At 34.0% G+C, this 13,545-nt stretch overlaps 1 protein-coding gene across 2 annotated transcripts; it reads left to right on the top strand.

Moving 5' to 3' along the window:
• Positions 1-959: 959 nt before the first annotated feature.
• Positions 960-13,406, top strand: LOC113511077 (mucin-5AC). Of its 2 annotated transcripts, XM_026894666.3 has the most exons (12): positions 960-1,398; positions 3,806-4,145; positions 4,569-4,739; positions 5,105-5,380; positions 6,287-6,444; positions 6,967-7,153; positions 8,687-8,798; positions 9,746-10,012; positions 10,582-10,676; positions 11,187-11,374; positions 11,834-11,956; positions 13,099-13,406. In XM_026894666.3, the coding sequence occupies exons 1-12, from the start codon at positions 1,162-1,164 to the stop codon at positions 13,249-13,251; spliced, it is 2,307 nt and encodes a 768-aa protein (XP_026750467.1). In that variant the 5' UTR covers positions 960-1,161; the 3' UTR covers positions 13,252-13,406. The 2 variants fall into 2 exon arrangements, with proteins under 2 accessions (XP_026750467.1, XP_052759445.1); XM_052903485.1 differs by lacking the exon at positions 5,105-5,380.
• Positions 13,407-13,545: the final 139 nt, after the last annotated feature.

The following is a 13,545-nucleotide window of genomic DNA, read 5'->3' as shown; positions in this document are numbered from 1 at the left end:
TACATACGCGCCTATATTGTATGAGAAGTTGGCACACGCGATCGTTATTCCCCATTAATATAGTGAATGTAATCCTTATCCAGTAGAGGGGACAATCTCGAGTGAACACGACACGATGGCAATCAAGTCGAAGCTGTCGCGTAGCACGAGCGACCAGGAGTTTTTTTTTAATAGGTGATAATGAAATGGTAACCCCGTCTGCGCTATCGGTATACGCTGGCGAGGCACCAGTGAGAGATGATAGGTGTTGATGAAAGCAGTCAGTCAGTTAGCCCATCATGACTAATTCCGCTAGAATTAATCACCATAGTTTTCAGGGGGAACCGCGTAAATGTAGACCTGATAGGGTATTGCTGGTAATGCGGGAAATAAATTCTATTATTAACAATCCCTTTCCCTCCAAGCGACCAGGGGTAAGTCAAGGAGTATCTCGCCCTTTGGTAGGTCCCTTCGTTAATGGGAAATAGGTTTAGCTCGACTAGTAAACGTCGTTATGCACTGCACGAATAAATACCTGCTAAGCGTTTTGGAATAGAAATAGATTAAGCTGTAGTTACATTACAATGTCTTGAATAGTTTTTATATCCTAGTAATAAATATGTCATATATGTTTGTCTATGCCATAATCTGAGTACCAAATACAGATTACGCGGAATTACAAGAAATTGTATTGTATACAATTATTGAAAAAATTATAGTTAAATATATAAGATAACTTTAGTTTTATTAATTTTTTTCATTGACGATGAAGGTGTTGGGTTGTGGATAAATTCACAATCATATTGTAACAAGGTAGTATAGTAACAGTCTAGTTCATAACTATAAATTGTTGCACACGCAGTCTTATATTTAGTAGTTGCATAAACTCATTTTCCAATTTCATCAATGTAAGGATAGTGTCCAATTCTTTTTCATATAGAATTTCTTACTATGTAGTGACAGAGTGACTGTCAGATTACAGTGACGTTGTTGGTTGTTCTAGTTACTCTGTTCAATCAAGAATGCGATTGTTGTGCATTATTTCTTTTTGCTTGCATCTTTTTCAAATTTGTATTTCTATTGAATTCTACTGAAATTCAGACATTTTTTTCTTAAATTTGAAGTATATGGGATTTCTAATGTAAAAAATGTTATTCAGTTAAAAGAAAATATAATAACAAAATGAGTAATAACTTAGAAAATGATAGAACAGTCACAACGGGCAAAATGTATCCCATTGATTTGGCCCCGCAAAAAATAACTATTGTGAAAAGTGTATCCAATACCGAAGTCAAAATGGCTCATGTGATACCTTGCCAGCCGAAGACAACAAACACTAATCAAATAATTACGCACGCTGGGCAAGTAGGCTTGATGCGTCCAACCGCTCAGATCATTTCTCCAAGCGTCGCTTCTCAGGTAAATTTACTCAATTGACTTATAGTACATTTTAGTTTAGCAACTAATTTCACAGTTTCACTCATGCGATATTGGCATCTGTTACTGTAGGAATTTCGGTAAAATCCTAAAACTATTCAATAATAATCCCTTCTTAGTTTTTTCTTTTTTGTGTAAGAAATCGCTATACAAAATTAAACAGATGTGCATGATTAGTCAAATGTTAGTTTCTCCTTTTGTATATGTAAATTTCATAATAAAAGTAGTCAAAACCAATCTATAATTGGTGTGGATGTAATAATTGACTTGTCTACATTTCACTAAAGGTTGTAACATTTGACTCTATCTAAATTTGTTTCTTTTTTTACTCAGTAGAAGTATGAGTTGACATAAGTTAAATACAATAATTTTCAATTAAGTTTAAAACCATCTTATCTCATTAATATTATACCTAAATGTAAAATGTTTTATAACATTTATTTGTTATTCTATCATACTTACAATTGAATGGAATTTGTTATACAAATAAACCATATTTTTAACATACTATATTATAAAAATACTTGTTATTTAATTTATACAAAGTCATGGGTACTAGTATTTGATGGTATTACAATAATAATTTTTAATTTATATAATTTCACTAGTCAAATATTACTTCTATTATTGCATCACCATTTTTATGATTCTGTAGAATTTGTGTAATATATTAGAAAATCCCACATTAATAGACTATTCTCATTATCAGATGCTAAAAAAGGTTCAAATTTTTTAACTATTCTAATTTATGACTTAAATTTACGACCCTAACAACTAAATTCACAAAATATAATTTATTATGTTCCTTTTGTTTGTTGGTCTGAATTATTTTATTGACTTTACTTTTTAGAATAATAAAATTTTTAATATATTTTTTGTATTTTGAATATATTTTTGGATTCTCACCTAACTAAGCTATAAATACACAGTTCACTGATTAGAACAAGGCTAGACAATAGAATTTTACCTGTCTAGAAAGGTAGGCAAAATTTTTAAGGTCTGAGGTAGTGCTGGGCTACTACTTTTAAGGGTGCCTATCTACTAAATTTTTTTTTAGGTTTCTCTAATACTTATTTATCAATATTTGGACTTTGGTTGTGCTGTTTGTATCCTGTAAACCTGGGGTTAGCTAGCCTTGGATTAGAACATTTATAGCAGAATTTCATATCCTCACCTTATTATTAATATTTTTCACTTTCTTACTATTGTTATAAATTTAAAAATGAGGTTTTTTTGCTTGGTTAGCACTATAACTGCAAAATTACTGTTTAAATGAAATTTTTAATGTAGATGCAATTTTAAAGCCAATGAATCTATTTTCTTACTTCCAGGTAGTCTTTGATTAGTTTTAGGCAATATTTAGGCATGATAGCAACTCTATTAATTTTTATGAAATCTTACTGTTTATCCCATTTATTTATTATTGAGTACCAGCTTTTTCAGGCAGAAAAACTCTATTACTTCTGTGATTTATTATGCTCATTCTTTTTAAAATTTGTTGCTAATTTCAGTTAGAGATAGGAATTTTAAGATGTTCTTAGTAGCAATGTTTTTCATATATTTTGTTTGTGCATGAGTTGACTGCAGCCACTTTTGCTGTACTCAATTATGTGCAGCATTTATTCCTCATCATAACAGAATTTACTAACAATTTTTGGCCATCTTATCTTATTTTTTGCATATGGGGTCAGCTAAGCTGATGCACGTCGACCCATACCAATCTTTTGTGCTTCTCCCTGGCTTATACCATCATTTCATAGATATGTGTTACCCTAATGATATCCCGTGGTTTAAGATATCTGTAGTCCTCTGGTTCTGGATAAGCCATTCCCAGTAGACTCATATGCATACTTGCCAATGAATCGCAGATGCACACCAAGTGTTCCATGGATTCCAATTTCTCCCCACACAGTCTGCACAGTGTGTCCAAAGATTGACCCATCTTATGTAGTATATGCCTTATTGGCATATGTCCAGTTAGGGCACCCATAATGAGTCTTGCCTGTTGTTTGCCACTGCTGTAGATGAGTTTATCCCATCCCTTAACATTGTCATTTAAAAACTTTTTAGGATATCTAAGACCCTTCAAAGTTCTCCATTTCTTTTGCTGTTTTTTCCTCACATACTTCTCAAGGACAGATATAACAACACTTGATGCAAGTGCAACGTATGGTTCAGGACCTACCATTTTTGATTCTGATCCCTTTCTCGCCAACTCATCTGCCTTTTCATTACCTTTAATCCCTTTATGTCCAGGAACCCATACCAAGCTAACCCTATTATGCCTACCCAAATTTGGCCATAAGCCTCTGTTTATTCTAGTTAATCAATGTTTCAATTATACATATAAAGTCTTCTGTACCCATCTACTTAATATGTCTAATTTCAGCAACAAATGATTGTAAGTGGGTCCCCTATATTACAAAGTACACAGATAATGTCTCAAGGACAAAGCAATCAGATTATATCTCAGTCACAATTGATCAGTTCTGGACAGATATTGAGTCCAGCAACCCAGATAATTAGTCAAGGGAGCCAGTTATCAGCACAGCCAGCAAGCAACACTAATGTGCAAACTTCTGGTGCACCACCAGTAAGTGCAGCACAAGTATTAAATGTGGGAGGGCAGCTGATGAGTGGGCAAGGTAACCTGGTTGTCAGTCCATCTGTGCGTACACTACCACCTGTAAGAGTATTGCCACCGTTGCCTCATCACAATACTAGACCAGGTAAAATATTATTTCTTTATAAAAACACAATTAGTTATAAGAAATACGCAGCATAAATTATTACAGTCTTACTATAGAAATAAATGAAAACACTACCTACCTAAAGAGTGTTTATCAAATCTCTGTCTAAGTAATTAAACATTATTTAGTCAGTGTTATAATATTTATTTGTATTTTTTTTATTGCCTTGTTATCATATAAGTATAAATAAATATTTTCATGTTTATATAAACTTTATAAGAATTTATCATAAGTCCCAAACTATATTTATTAAAAAAAAAAATATGTATGAAGAAAAATAATAATTTTAAATGTAAAATTATTGTCTATACTTTACAATTTTAATATAAAATGTTTCTATAATAACAATGAAAACTTTAAAATATTAATTATGTTATTTAAATTGGTATTTATATTTTACAGCTGTGTTGTCAAATGTGAATGTAAGTACTACAGGTGGTGGTGGTGTACTAGTTAGTAAAGGAGTGGGTGTGACAAGCCATGTGCCCCATGTCCCACGAGGCCTGGCTGCTGGTGCTTCGCTTGCTATCAGACAAGTTGCACCAACCCCCGCTCCTCAGCCATTGGCTACAGGTAATTTGTTTTCATTTTGATTATTTTCAACACATTTTAAATTGATTTATTATAGTAATTGTTAGTCATCCAGTCAGTCATAGTATTCATAGATTTGGTTTTGACACTAAGTTTCATATGTCAGTATTTTTTTTATATTTACAATCTACCTGTCAATTTCATGTGTAAAACTCACTATTGGTAGAGTTTCTTTAGTAGTACAGAAAGGAGGTGTTTGCTATCCCCTAGTAGTATTCCCCCGCCTTTTATCGTATCTCCTTCATAGGGCATGATGTGGATAGATGTTATGACACATTTATTTAGTCAAATATATTTTAATATCATTGTTCTTTATCAAGTATTAAGACAACAATGAATTCATACAGGTAATAGTTGGTCAGGAGGTAATCGTGGGCCACGGGGAGTACTATACGGAGCGCGTGCACCTCCACCTCGCGTAAGCACGCCGCGCTCGTCCGCTCCCGTTTCCGCCCCCGCCTCCGCTCTCGCCCCAGCCTCTGCGTCTGCACCAGCACCTTTACCTGGGCCACCAACAAACTTTGCAGGCGCACCTACGATACCATTGTCCTCTGCTGCCCTGTCCACCACACAGCCATCGCATTCTGCTATCGTAACATTGGCGACTACATCTGTGCTTACATGTTAGTAGCACTTATAATTTTTTATATTACTATAATACCACACAAATAGAAAGCTGCCAGTTGTAAAACAGAAGTCATTAGCTGGATCATATATCGTAAAACGTAGTTTCATGTAACAGCCAAAAAATACAGCAGAAAAATTCGATAATACCTTCTTTGTGCTTACTATGCTATATAATATACTAATTTTATATGAATGAAATTGATATATACAGTATATTAATTAACGTGACTCATTTCTTAAAACTGGTATTAGTATTCATTAATATTCTTAGGTTTATAAAATTTTATTTTTCCTTAGAAAAAGTTTTTATATTACTAAAAAAACAAAAAGCAAAACTATTTTCGAAAAAAAAAACAACCTATATCTGTACCGACGACACTACACAGTGCAAAGTATGTACATACCTATTATTATGTAGTGTCGATGATACAAATCGTTTTTTATATAAATCGTAATATAAAATTATATATGTAAAGTATATAATTGTTTTCTAGGATTTTTTTTTTGAAACCTTTTAATGAATACTATCACTAGTTTTAAGGAATGGCTTAAGTTACGTTAACGTACTGTATATAACCCTAAAAATAACTCAAATTAACATTTAAAAAGAAAAATTCACTTTGTGATTGTAAATGAATCAATCTTTTCAACGCTTCTATTCTTTAATTTTTATTAGGTAACTAACTGATTCGGCAGTTTTCCCAATTACCACCATCTATCGGATCTCTTTTCGTATCAAAGTTAAAGCTATCCTATTTCTTAAATTGAAATAAACAATATATGTTTACTAACATCTATATTTAGTTCGCTGGTCCAGCCGTTACGGAGTTGTTAGCTAAACAATGGATTTAGCAATTAATTTTTATTTATTTAGATAGATTAAGTATCATTGATAATTTCAGCCAGCGGAGTGATAGCAGGCACCATCCGCGGCGCGGCGCCGCGGGCCGCCACGCCTGCGCCGGCTGCCAGTGCTGTGGCCCCGACCACCGCCTCCGCTGCAAATGTTGCTGTTACCCCACGACCTTTGCCACTGCTACAAAGGAACTACCAGTCGAAGGTAACATTACTCCCTAATTAATATTAATATTGTAGTTATGTGTAAAATTGCCATCTCGAATGAAATACCTAGGTAATTTTACTTATTTCAGGCAGCCGGTTTTAAATATTGTGGCCATTTTATGCATAAATATTTAAAATTAAAATAATTTAAAAATAATTCCGTAACAAGTGTATTTAGAGTTTATTCATTCAATTGACCCCTGTCAATGCAAGTACATTGTTTTCTTACAATTACAGGATCTATTTTTTAATTTCCATAACTTCTAACAATTTTCGGTCTCATCCCTACAAATATTGATATAAAAAAAATATCTATTAGTGTAATGTTCTACCACCACTCCACAAAGAACTATATAGGAGAATACAAAAACTCACTCATGCTTTCACAACAGCATATCTTCGATGTCCGCCCAAAAACCACCTCAAAGTCAGTACAGGTAACATTATATGTATATTTTGAAATGTTTAACATAACTGATTTCTGCAGACTATATTTTGAGACATGAGTGGTGATACGCAGGTGGTGGGTGTGGCCAGTGTAGGCGTACGTGGTGTGGTGGGCAACAGTGCGCCGGCGCAGCTGTACTACGAGGTGCCGCGCCCGCTGCCGCAGCGCCCTCTCACGCCTTTCCCGCTCCACCAAACGCACCAATCCCACCAGACGCATCAGCCGCATCAATTACACCAATCGCACGCGCCTACTCCAGGTAACTTCCACGTCTATTTTCGTAGTATATGATTCAATGAATCATATCCTTAACTGTCGTTAAAAATAGCTATTACAAGGGGTCATTTGAAAAGTTCTTAGCCTAACATAAGTCGTGAGTCGGTTGCGTTTTTGTTCCACTGAAAGCAGTCGCGGTACCCACCGCGCAGACACCTTAGAGAATCCAAGTTCAGTAGTAATTATATGATGTGTTCGCTCAGATGAGATGCCTACAGTCTTAGCTATCTCCTCGACAGTCAATCTTCGATCAGATAAAATTAAATCACAGAATTTTTCTTTGTTTTGATCAGTGGAAGCAGTCGAAGGCCGGCCACTATGGGGCCATCTTGAATGGTCTCACGACCACGTTTAAACTCTGACACCTAGTTTTTAACAGTCGCATACGAAGGAGCGGACTCACCCAAAGTAGTAGACATGTCTTCATGTATAGCTTTTGGAGTTAAACCTTTCAAATTCAGGTATTTTATCACTGCACGATTTTCAATTTTATCCATTTTCAAAAATAGCTCTGACTTGATTTACGGTATCACGTGTAAACGAACACTGAGTTACTATGAATAAACTAAACTGTGCGTACTTGTTGGTAAATAATGTAACTACAAAATGGGGGTAGTTATAAAAAAAACCAATGACTTTAACCATGTTAGGTTAAGAACTTTTCAAATGACCCTCGTGATAAAATTAAACAATATGTAACAGTACCGTTACAACAAACTTACATTGTACTTAAAAAACAAGTTCAGTCTGAAAACATGGATTTCCTTCTATCTTGTTATGATTTAATTCATAATTAATCATAAATGCAGTATTTTTTTAAGTTTAAAATATATTTTCATGTAACAACATTATGTCCTATGTAAGTATGTATTATTCCTTGAGAAATGTTTACATATATTTATTTACTTCGTTTTAACTTCGCATATGCTAAACATATGATATGAATGAATTATGATTACTTAATAAATAACAGAGGGAGACTTTGTACAAAAGTCGATTGCTTGGGTACCTCTCTCCCATTCGTGTTTCAACAATGAAACAGTTGTGTTTGCATGGCTGTGTTTCGGTTTGAAGGGTGGGATATGGCGTGAATTTACTGGGTACAGAGGAATAACACCTGAGTCCTCGGGAATGGTAACGCATGGGGGGTATCATGGGCGAAACAGTATACTCTGTTATGTCCATGTTACTGCTCATGTCTATAGGCGACGGTTACCACTTTCCATCAGGTGGGCCGTCAGCTTGTTTGCCATTCTAAGTTGTATAAAAAAAAAAAAAAACTTAAAATGTGTGTAAGGCTTTATTAACACGACAAGAAATAACATGTATCCATCGAATGTACAATAATTATTATTTTATCTATACATAATACTTACTTGTAGAGAGTTTAACAATGATGTTGTGATGTGAATGAACAATAATCTTGGCATTATTGTGCTACTTGACACAAAGAATATTTTCACTTATGTAGATGTCATATAATAATTGACTAAATAACTTATTTCTTCTGTCATAGTTGGCATAGTAAATCCTGTATCCTCAACTATATCTGAGAACAGACCGCCACCAACTTCCATCACATCTGTGCTTCCAAGACCGTCCATACTGAGGAAACGAGATATAGATGGGTATATATTTATTGTCTTATTTATATACATATTTATTAGTAAGTTTCCGCAACTTCATCTGTGATCAGGTCTATTTGAGATCACCTCTATCTCAAATACTAATTTTGAAGAAAATTTATTGATTTGTTAATACACTAAAAGGTAACAAACTTGCTTTCACATCTACAATATTTAAATACAAAAATTTATTTTTATATATATAAAAATCAATTCCTAATCCTTAGTCTCGTTAAAACTCAAAAATAGTTTGACTAATATTTGAATATTTTTGGTTTTATTTCTAATAAAAAAAACTTTCTATAAAACACCCCTAGGTGTTTTAAAAGAGAAAAAAAACTCGGATATCCCTAAAGTTCACCTGAAAAACCGAAAAATGAAAAATAGTTAATTTTATATGGTTATCACTACTTTGAATAACTTTTAATTAGTGTCCTACCGAAACAGGTTTTACAAACGAAACCGAATCTGAACTTTCGGCCTTGGTTTCAGTTTCAGCCGAAACCAAAACTTATTGAAACATTAAAATTTCTCTTCTATACTAAAATCTAGTGTATTTTTTACACAATTATTTACACAAACACACAGATAGTTAAAGAGTAATAATAAACACTAATGTATGTAACAAATATGTTATATATATTTATATGTAGAAACATGTTAAAATTATGACTTACTCTTGGAAGTAAACTTAAAAAAAAACAAGTTTCAGTTAGATACACACACAAAGTTTCGACGCGGCCGAAAGTTTCGGCCAATTTTTGGCCGATTCCGAAACTAAGGCCGAAAGTAGAATTTCTAGCCGAAACCGAAACCAAAAGTTCGTTCGAACACTACTTTTAATAGATAGCGTTGAAAGTGATATAGAATTCTTCAGGCTATCTAGTAAGATAATGAAGATATTGTATTTGGTAGCATAAATTTTATCATTCTTGAATTTATAATTACAGTTCACCGACCAAGACAGGAAGTGGTCATTTGCTTGCGTACGGCCGAGAAGGTACAGGCTGGGAGGACGTTCCAACAGGCATGAGTAGCAGTGGAGCCATTGCCGGTGTGGGAGCGGAAGCGGAAACGGGCGCGGGAGTGATGGACGGCAACGGTTCGGGTGGTTCCACCACCATCTCAGCATCCTCGTCTCCTGCGCCCGACGACGAACCCGATCCGCCACGTATTGACAATGACGTCTCTCCAAGAAAGAAGCCGAGGAAACAAATGTCAGTTTCTTGATTGGTTTACCTTCATGTCAAAGCCATACCAAACAATTTCGGTTGTTAAAAAGCCACTCAACATTCATGCCAGCTCAAGTCTGATTATTGTTCTCAAGACACAAATGCATTGTTCACATTGTCTTCTACTTTAAAATTGTTATTAAGATTTAACAATCGAAATTCACCAATAGATATTGCTATGTAGAGACTGCTGACACAATTTGCTATTAATTAATTTAATTATTAATTATTTATTAATTTATGGGCTGAACAGGAAAAACAGAGTGTACTTAACTCTCTAAGTTAACATGTTCATGACTTGTCTGGTGCATACAAGACTGCTCTAGTCTATTGTCTCTTTCCTCAGATTGTATAAGATCAATCTGATCGTGATAAATATGAATATAAAATCCACGTATTATATATTATAAAATCCATATATTAATTTTGCCTCATCCTATAAATTTGTCATTTAGTGTTAATATAATTTAACTGTAGTATAAAACATGGATAGATAGATCTGGCGAGAATTTATTTTTATTCTACCGTAATATAAATGCCAATAAAATTAACAGGTTAAGCAGTGAAGTGAGACAGTGCGAATTTCCGGCAGAAGAAACACCGCCCCCACCATCTCCATCCCCAGTGACCGTCAATCCTCCGCCTAAACGTAAGGATTTTTATTATAATTCATTAAAACAAGTACAAATAGCATATAGGAGGGAAAGAGATTGTTAGTAATGAATAGACTCTAATAAACTTATTGCTAGCAATATACCCTAACAGAGCAACCTGCATGCAGTTCCCCTTTGAAATCATCACGGTCAATATTGTCACAATGGACTGACTGACCTGATTTTATCTTCATCAATCGTCTCTCACTTGTGCCCAGCCAAGATATGCCGATAGCGCAGGCGGGGTTACTTGCATATATTTGAATAAAGATGACACGAAGATAGAATGGTGCACCAGCCTATGCTAATGGTATATAATGGCAGAGCACCAGTGAAAGATGAAGTCTGATTAGTTGATCGTAACAAATTTACTAAAATTAATCACAGGTGTTCTCAAACAGTATCTATGTGGAAATAAAACTGACAGCGTATATTACTAGTAACGGGGAGTAACTCCCTCCCTCCTCTTGCTGAATACTCCAAGATATTTGTATGGGTGATGGCAGGGCCGCTGCTAAGCTCGAGCTATGTGTGTGGCTGGCGCGGCACGGCGCTACACTTCGTGCGGCCGGCCGACGTGCGGCGCCGAGAGCCGCGCGCTTCCGACATACTCGCCATCGCCAGTCAGAAGCACGTTCTCACCAGCGCCGACGGCTGGAAGATTCACCATCTCACCGCGCAAATGGACGACTTGGTAAATTATATTTGTTTTTATACAACTTAAAATGAGATACTAACTAACCTCATAAATGATACTTGTTTCCTATAAATATTTCTATTGAAAAAAACAAGGAAATAAATAGATAAAAAAATTACATCTGGTGATGATTTTTTTTAGAAACGCTACTAAAGTGTGCTAATATGATGAAATATGAGATAATTAGGCACTTATTTTTGTTATTAAAATCGGTACAAACTCTCAATTTTCCTGTATTTTTTTAGTATGTTATGCAAAATGCATAGAAATAAGGTCGTTAAGTTTGGTTAAATGATCATGAAAATTTGATTGTTTATTTTCTATATTACTAACTGCCATTATGTTATTTTAACGTAAATATTCCCACAATTATAATAATCAAGCTATAAAAAATAAAATGAAAAACGAATATGGTACATTAAACTTGAGTTGAACTAATCTATCTATTGCATATAGGTTTCATTGGAAGCTGACGTAGGTGAACAATTAGCAGGCGTGTTACGAGCAGTGGAGACTGCTTCTGGACGGGCACTTACCGTGCTACGACCACATTCACACACATTATTAGAATTATTGAAGGTAATTTATAACTTTCCTAGTAATTTTCTCACGGGCATAAAATCATTACCATCTGTTTCTATCGAAATTTTCAATATTTATAACTTTTAAAACATGAACCAATACAAAATTTCATAATTTTTCACTATATACTTGAACCAAGCAATTTATTGCAAAAATCACAAAATAAGTTTTTATTTATGAGTTTTTACTCATTACTAAAATATACCTATTACAGTCTGTATTATCATACTTTATATAATGAATGATATGAATGTATTAAAACTGTAGTCTATGCACCGCACTATCCAGTCTCTATTCCAAATACTAACCCTAGCATCTTATAAACCTATTTTAATTATTGTTTTGGTTTTTTATTATGCACTACTTTCTATTTAAAAAAAAAAGTAAAACACTCTAGAAGTTGAAATAGATTTGTAAGAGATTTTAGTTTTTATAAATAATAGAGAAAGTATGTATATACTAAACATTTCATTGGTTGAATCATGGAGACACTAATAAATAACAAATAATTATTAATATTAACAATTTGTATTACACATAGCCTACGTGTATCGGCAATTTAAAGTGGTTTTGCTGTAATTTAAGATAGACAATGACAATGGGTGACAAATCCGGTTTGAAATGTTAAATAGAGGGATTTTAGTAAAATTTTAGCTTTCATCACCTATTTCATCTCACACTAAGGTGACTAAATCTTTCTAGAACCGTGGTCCAGGGCTCCCGAAAGGTCCATTGTCAGTGCCTACTCTTCGTCGTTTATGTATACATATATAAAAAATAGATAAAATAATAAATTATCCCTAGAATCACCCCAAATAAACCGATGACTTGCGAATATTTGCGCCTGTTTACAAAAATGTAGTGTAAACCGGCGTGTTGGATCTCCCGCGCAAAAATTATATTTAAGTTGTGCGGCGTCTGTACGTGTAACCGGAGTCTACATACATTCCCGTAGTTATGTAATGTGCGAGTGTAGAGCCGCTACAGTATTAGAAAATGTTGCAGATAATTTTTAATATAAAATATAAAATATTTTGTAATACTTTCGCGGCGTTTGTTTTGCGTGTTTATTTAAACACAATAATTACGACGAATAATTATTTAAATAGAACTAATAAACATAAAATTGTTTATTCCAGGGTAATATACAAAGAAGTAAAATAGTTTGCGAAGGCATACAAGAAGCTCGTGATGACATCCTTAGAGTATTTACACATAGAAATTTCGTGTCAGACATTTTGACACGACAAGCCGACAAACGGTGCTTCAGAAAACACCGATCGCAATCGTAGCAAAATGTTGAGATAAATAAATTCTATATTGTGCTTGTAAATAATTTATGTAAATGTTAAAATAAAATAACATTTAAGTTAAAGATTGCCTTGAATGACTTGCGTTTTGGTAACTTAGAGTAATTATTTTACTATAATAAATGTTTTGTAATATTTATCTGTTCAAATTATTTTGGAGAATGTGTACCTTTCTGTTTAATCGACGATAATAGAATGATAACCCTAATGCTAACGGTATATATATTCTTTATTGCACTAAAATATGCTGACAGGACACCAGTGATAGATTATAGG

Source organism: Galleria mellonella, unplaced genomic scaffold (assembly GCF_026898425.1).
Source record: "Galleria mellonella isolate WM207_F2 unplaced genomic scaffold, CSIRO_AGI_GalMel_v1 utg139, whole genome shotgun sequence".
Lineage (NCBI taxonomy): Eukaryota > Metazoa > Arthropoda > Insecta > Lepidoptera > Pyralidae > Galleria > Galleria mellonella.
This window is presented reverse-complemented; position numbering and strand designations above follow the sequence as displayed.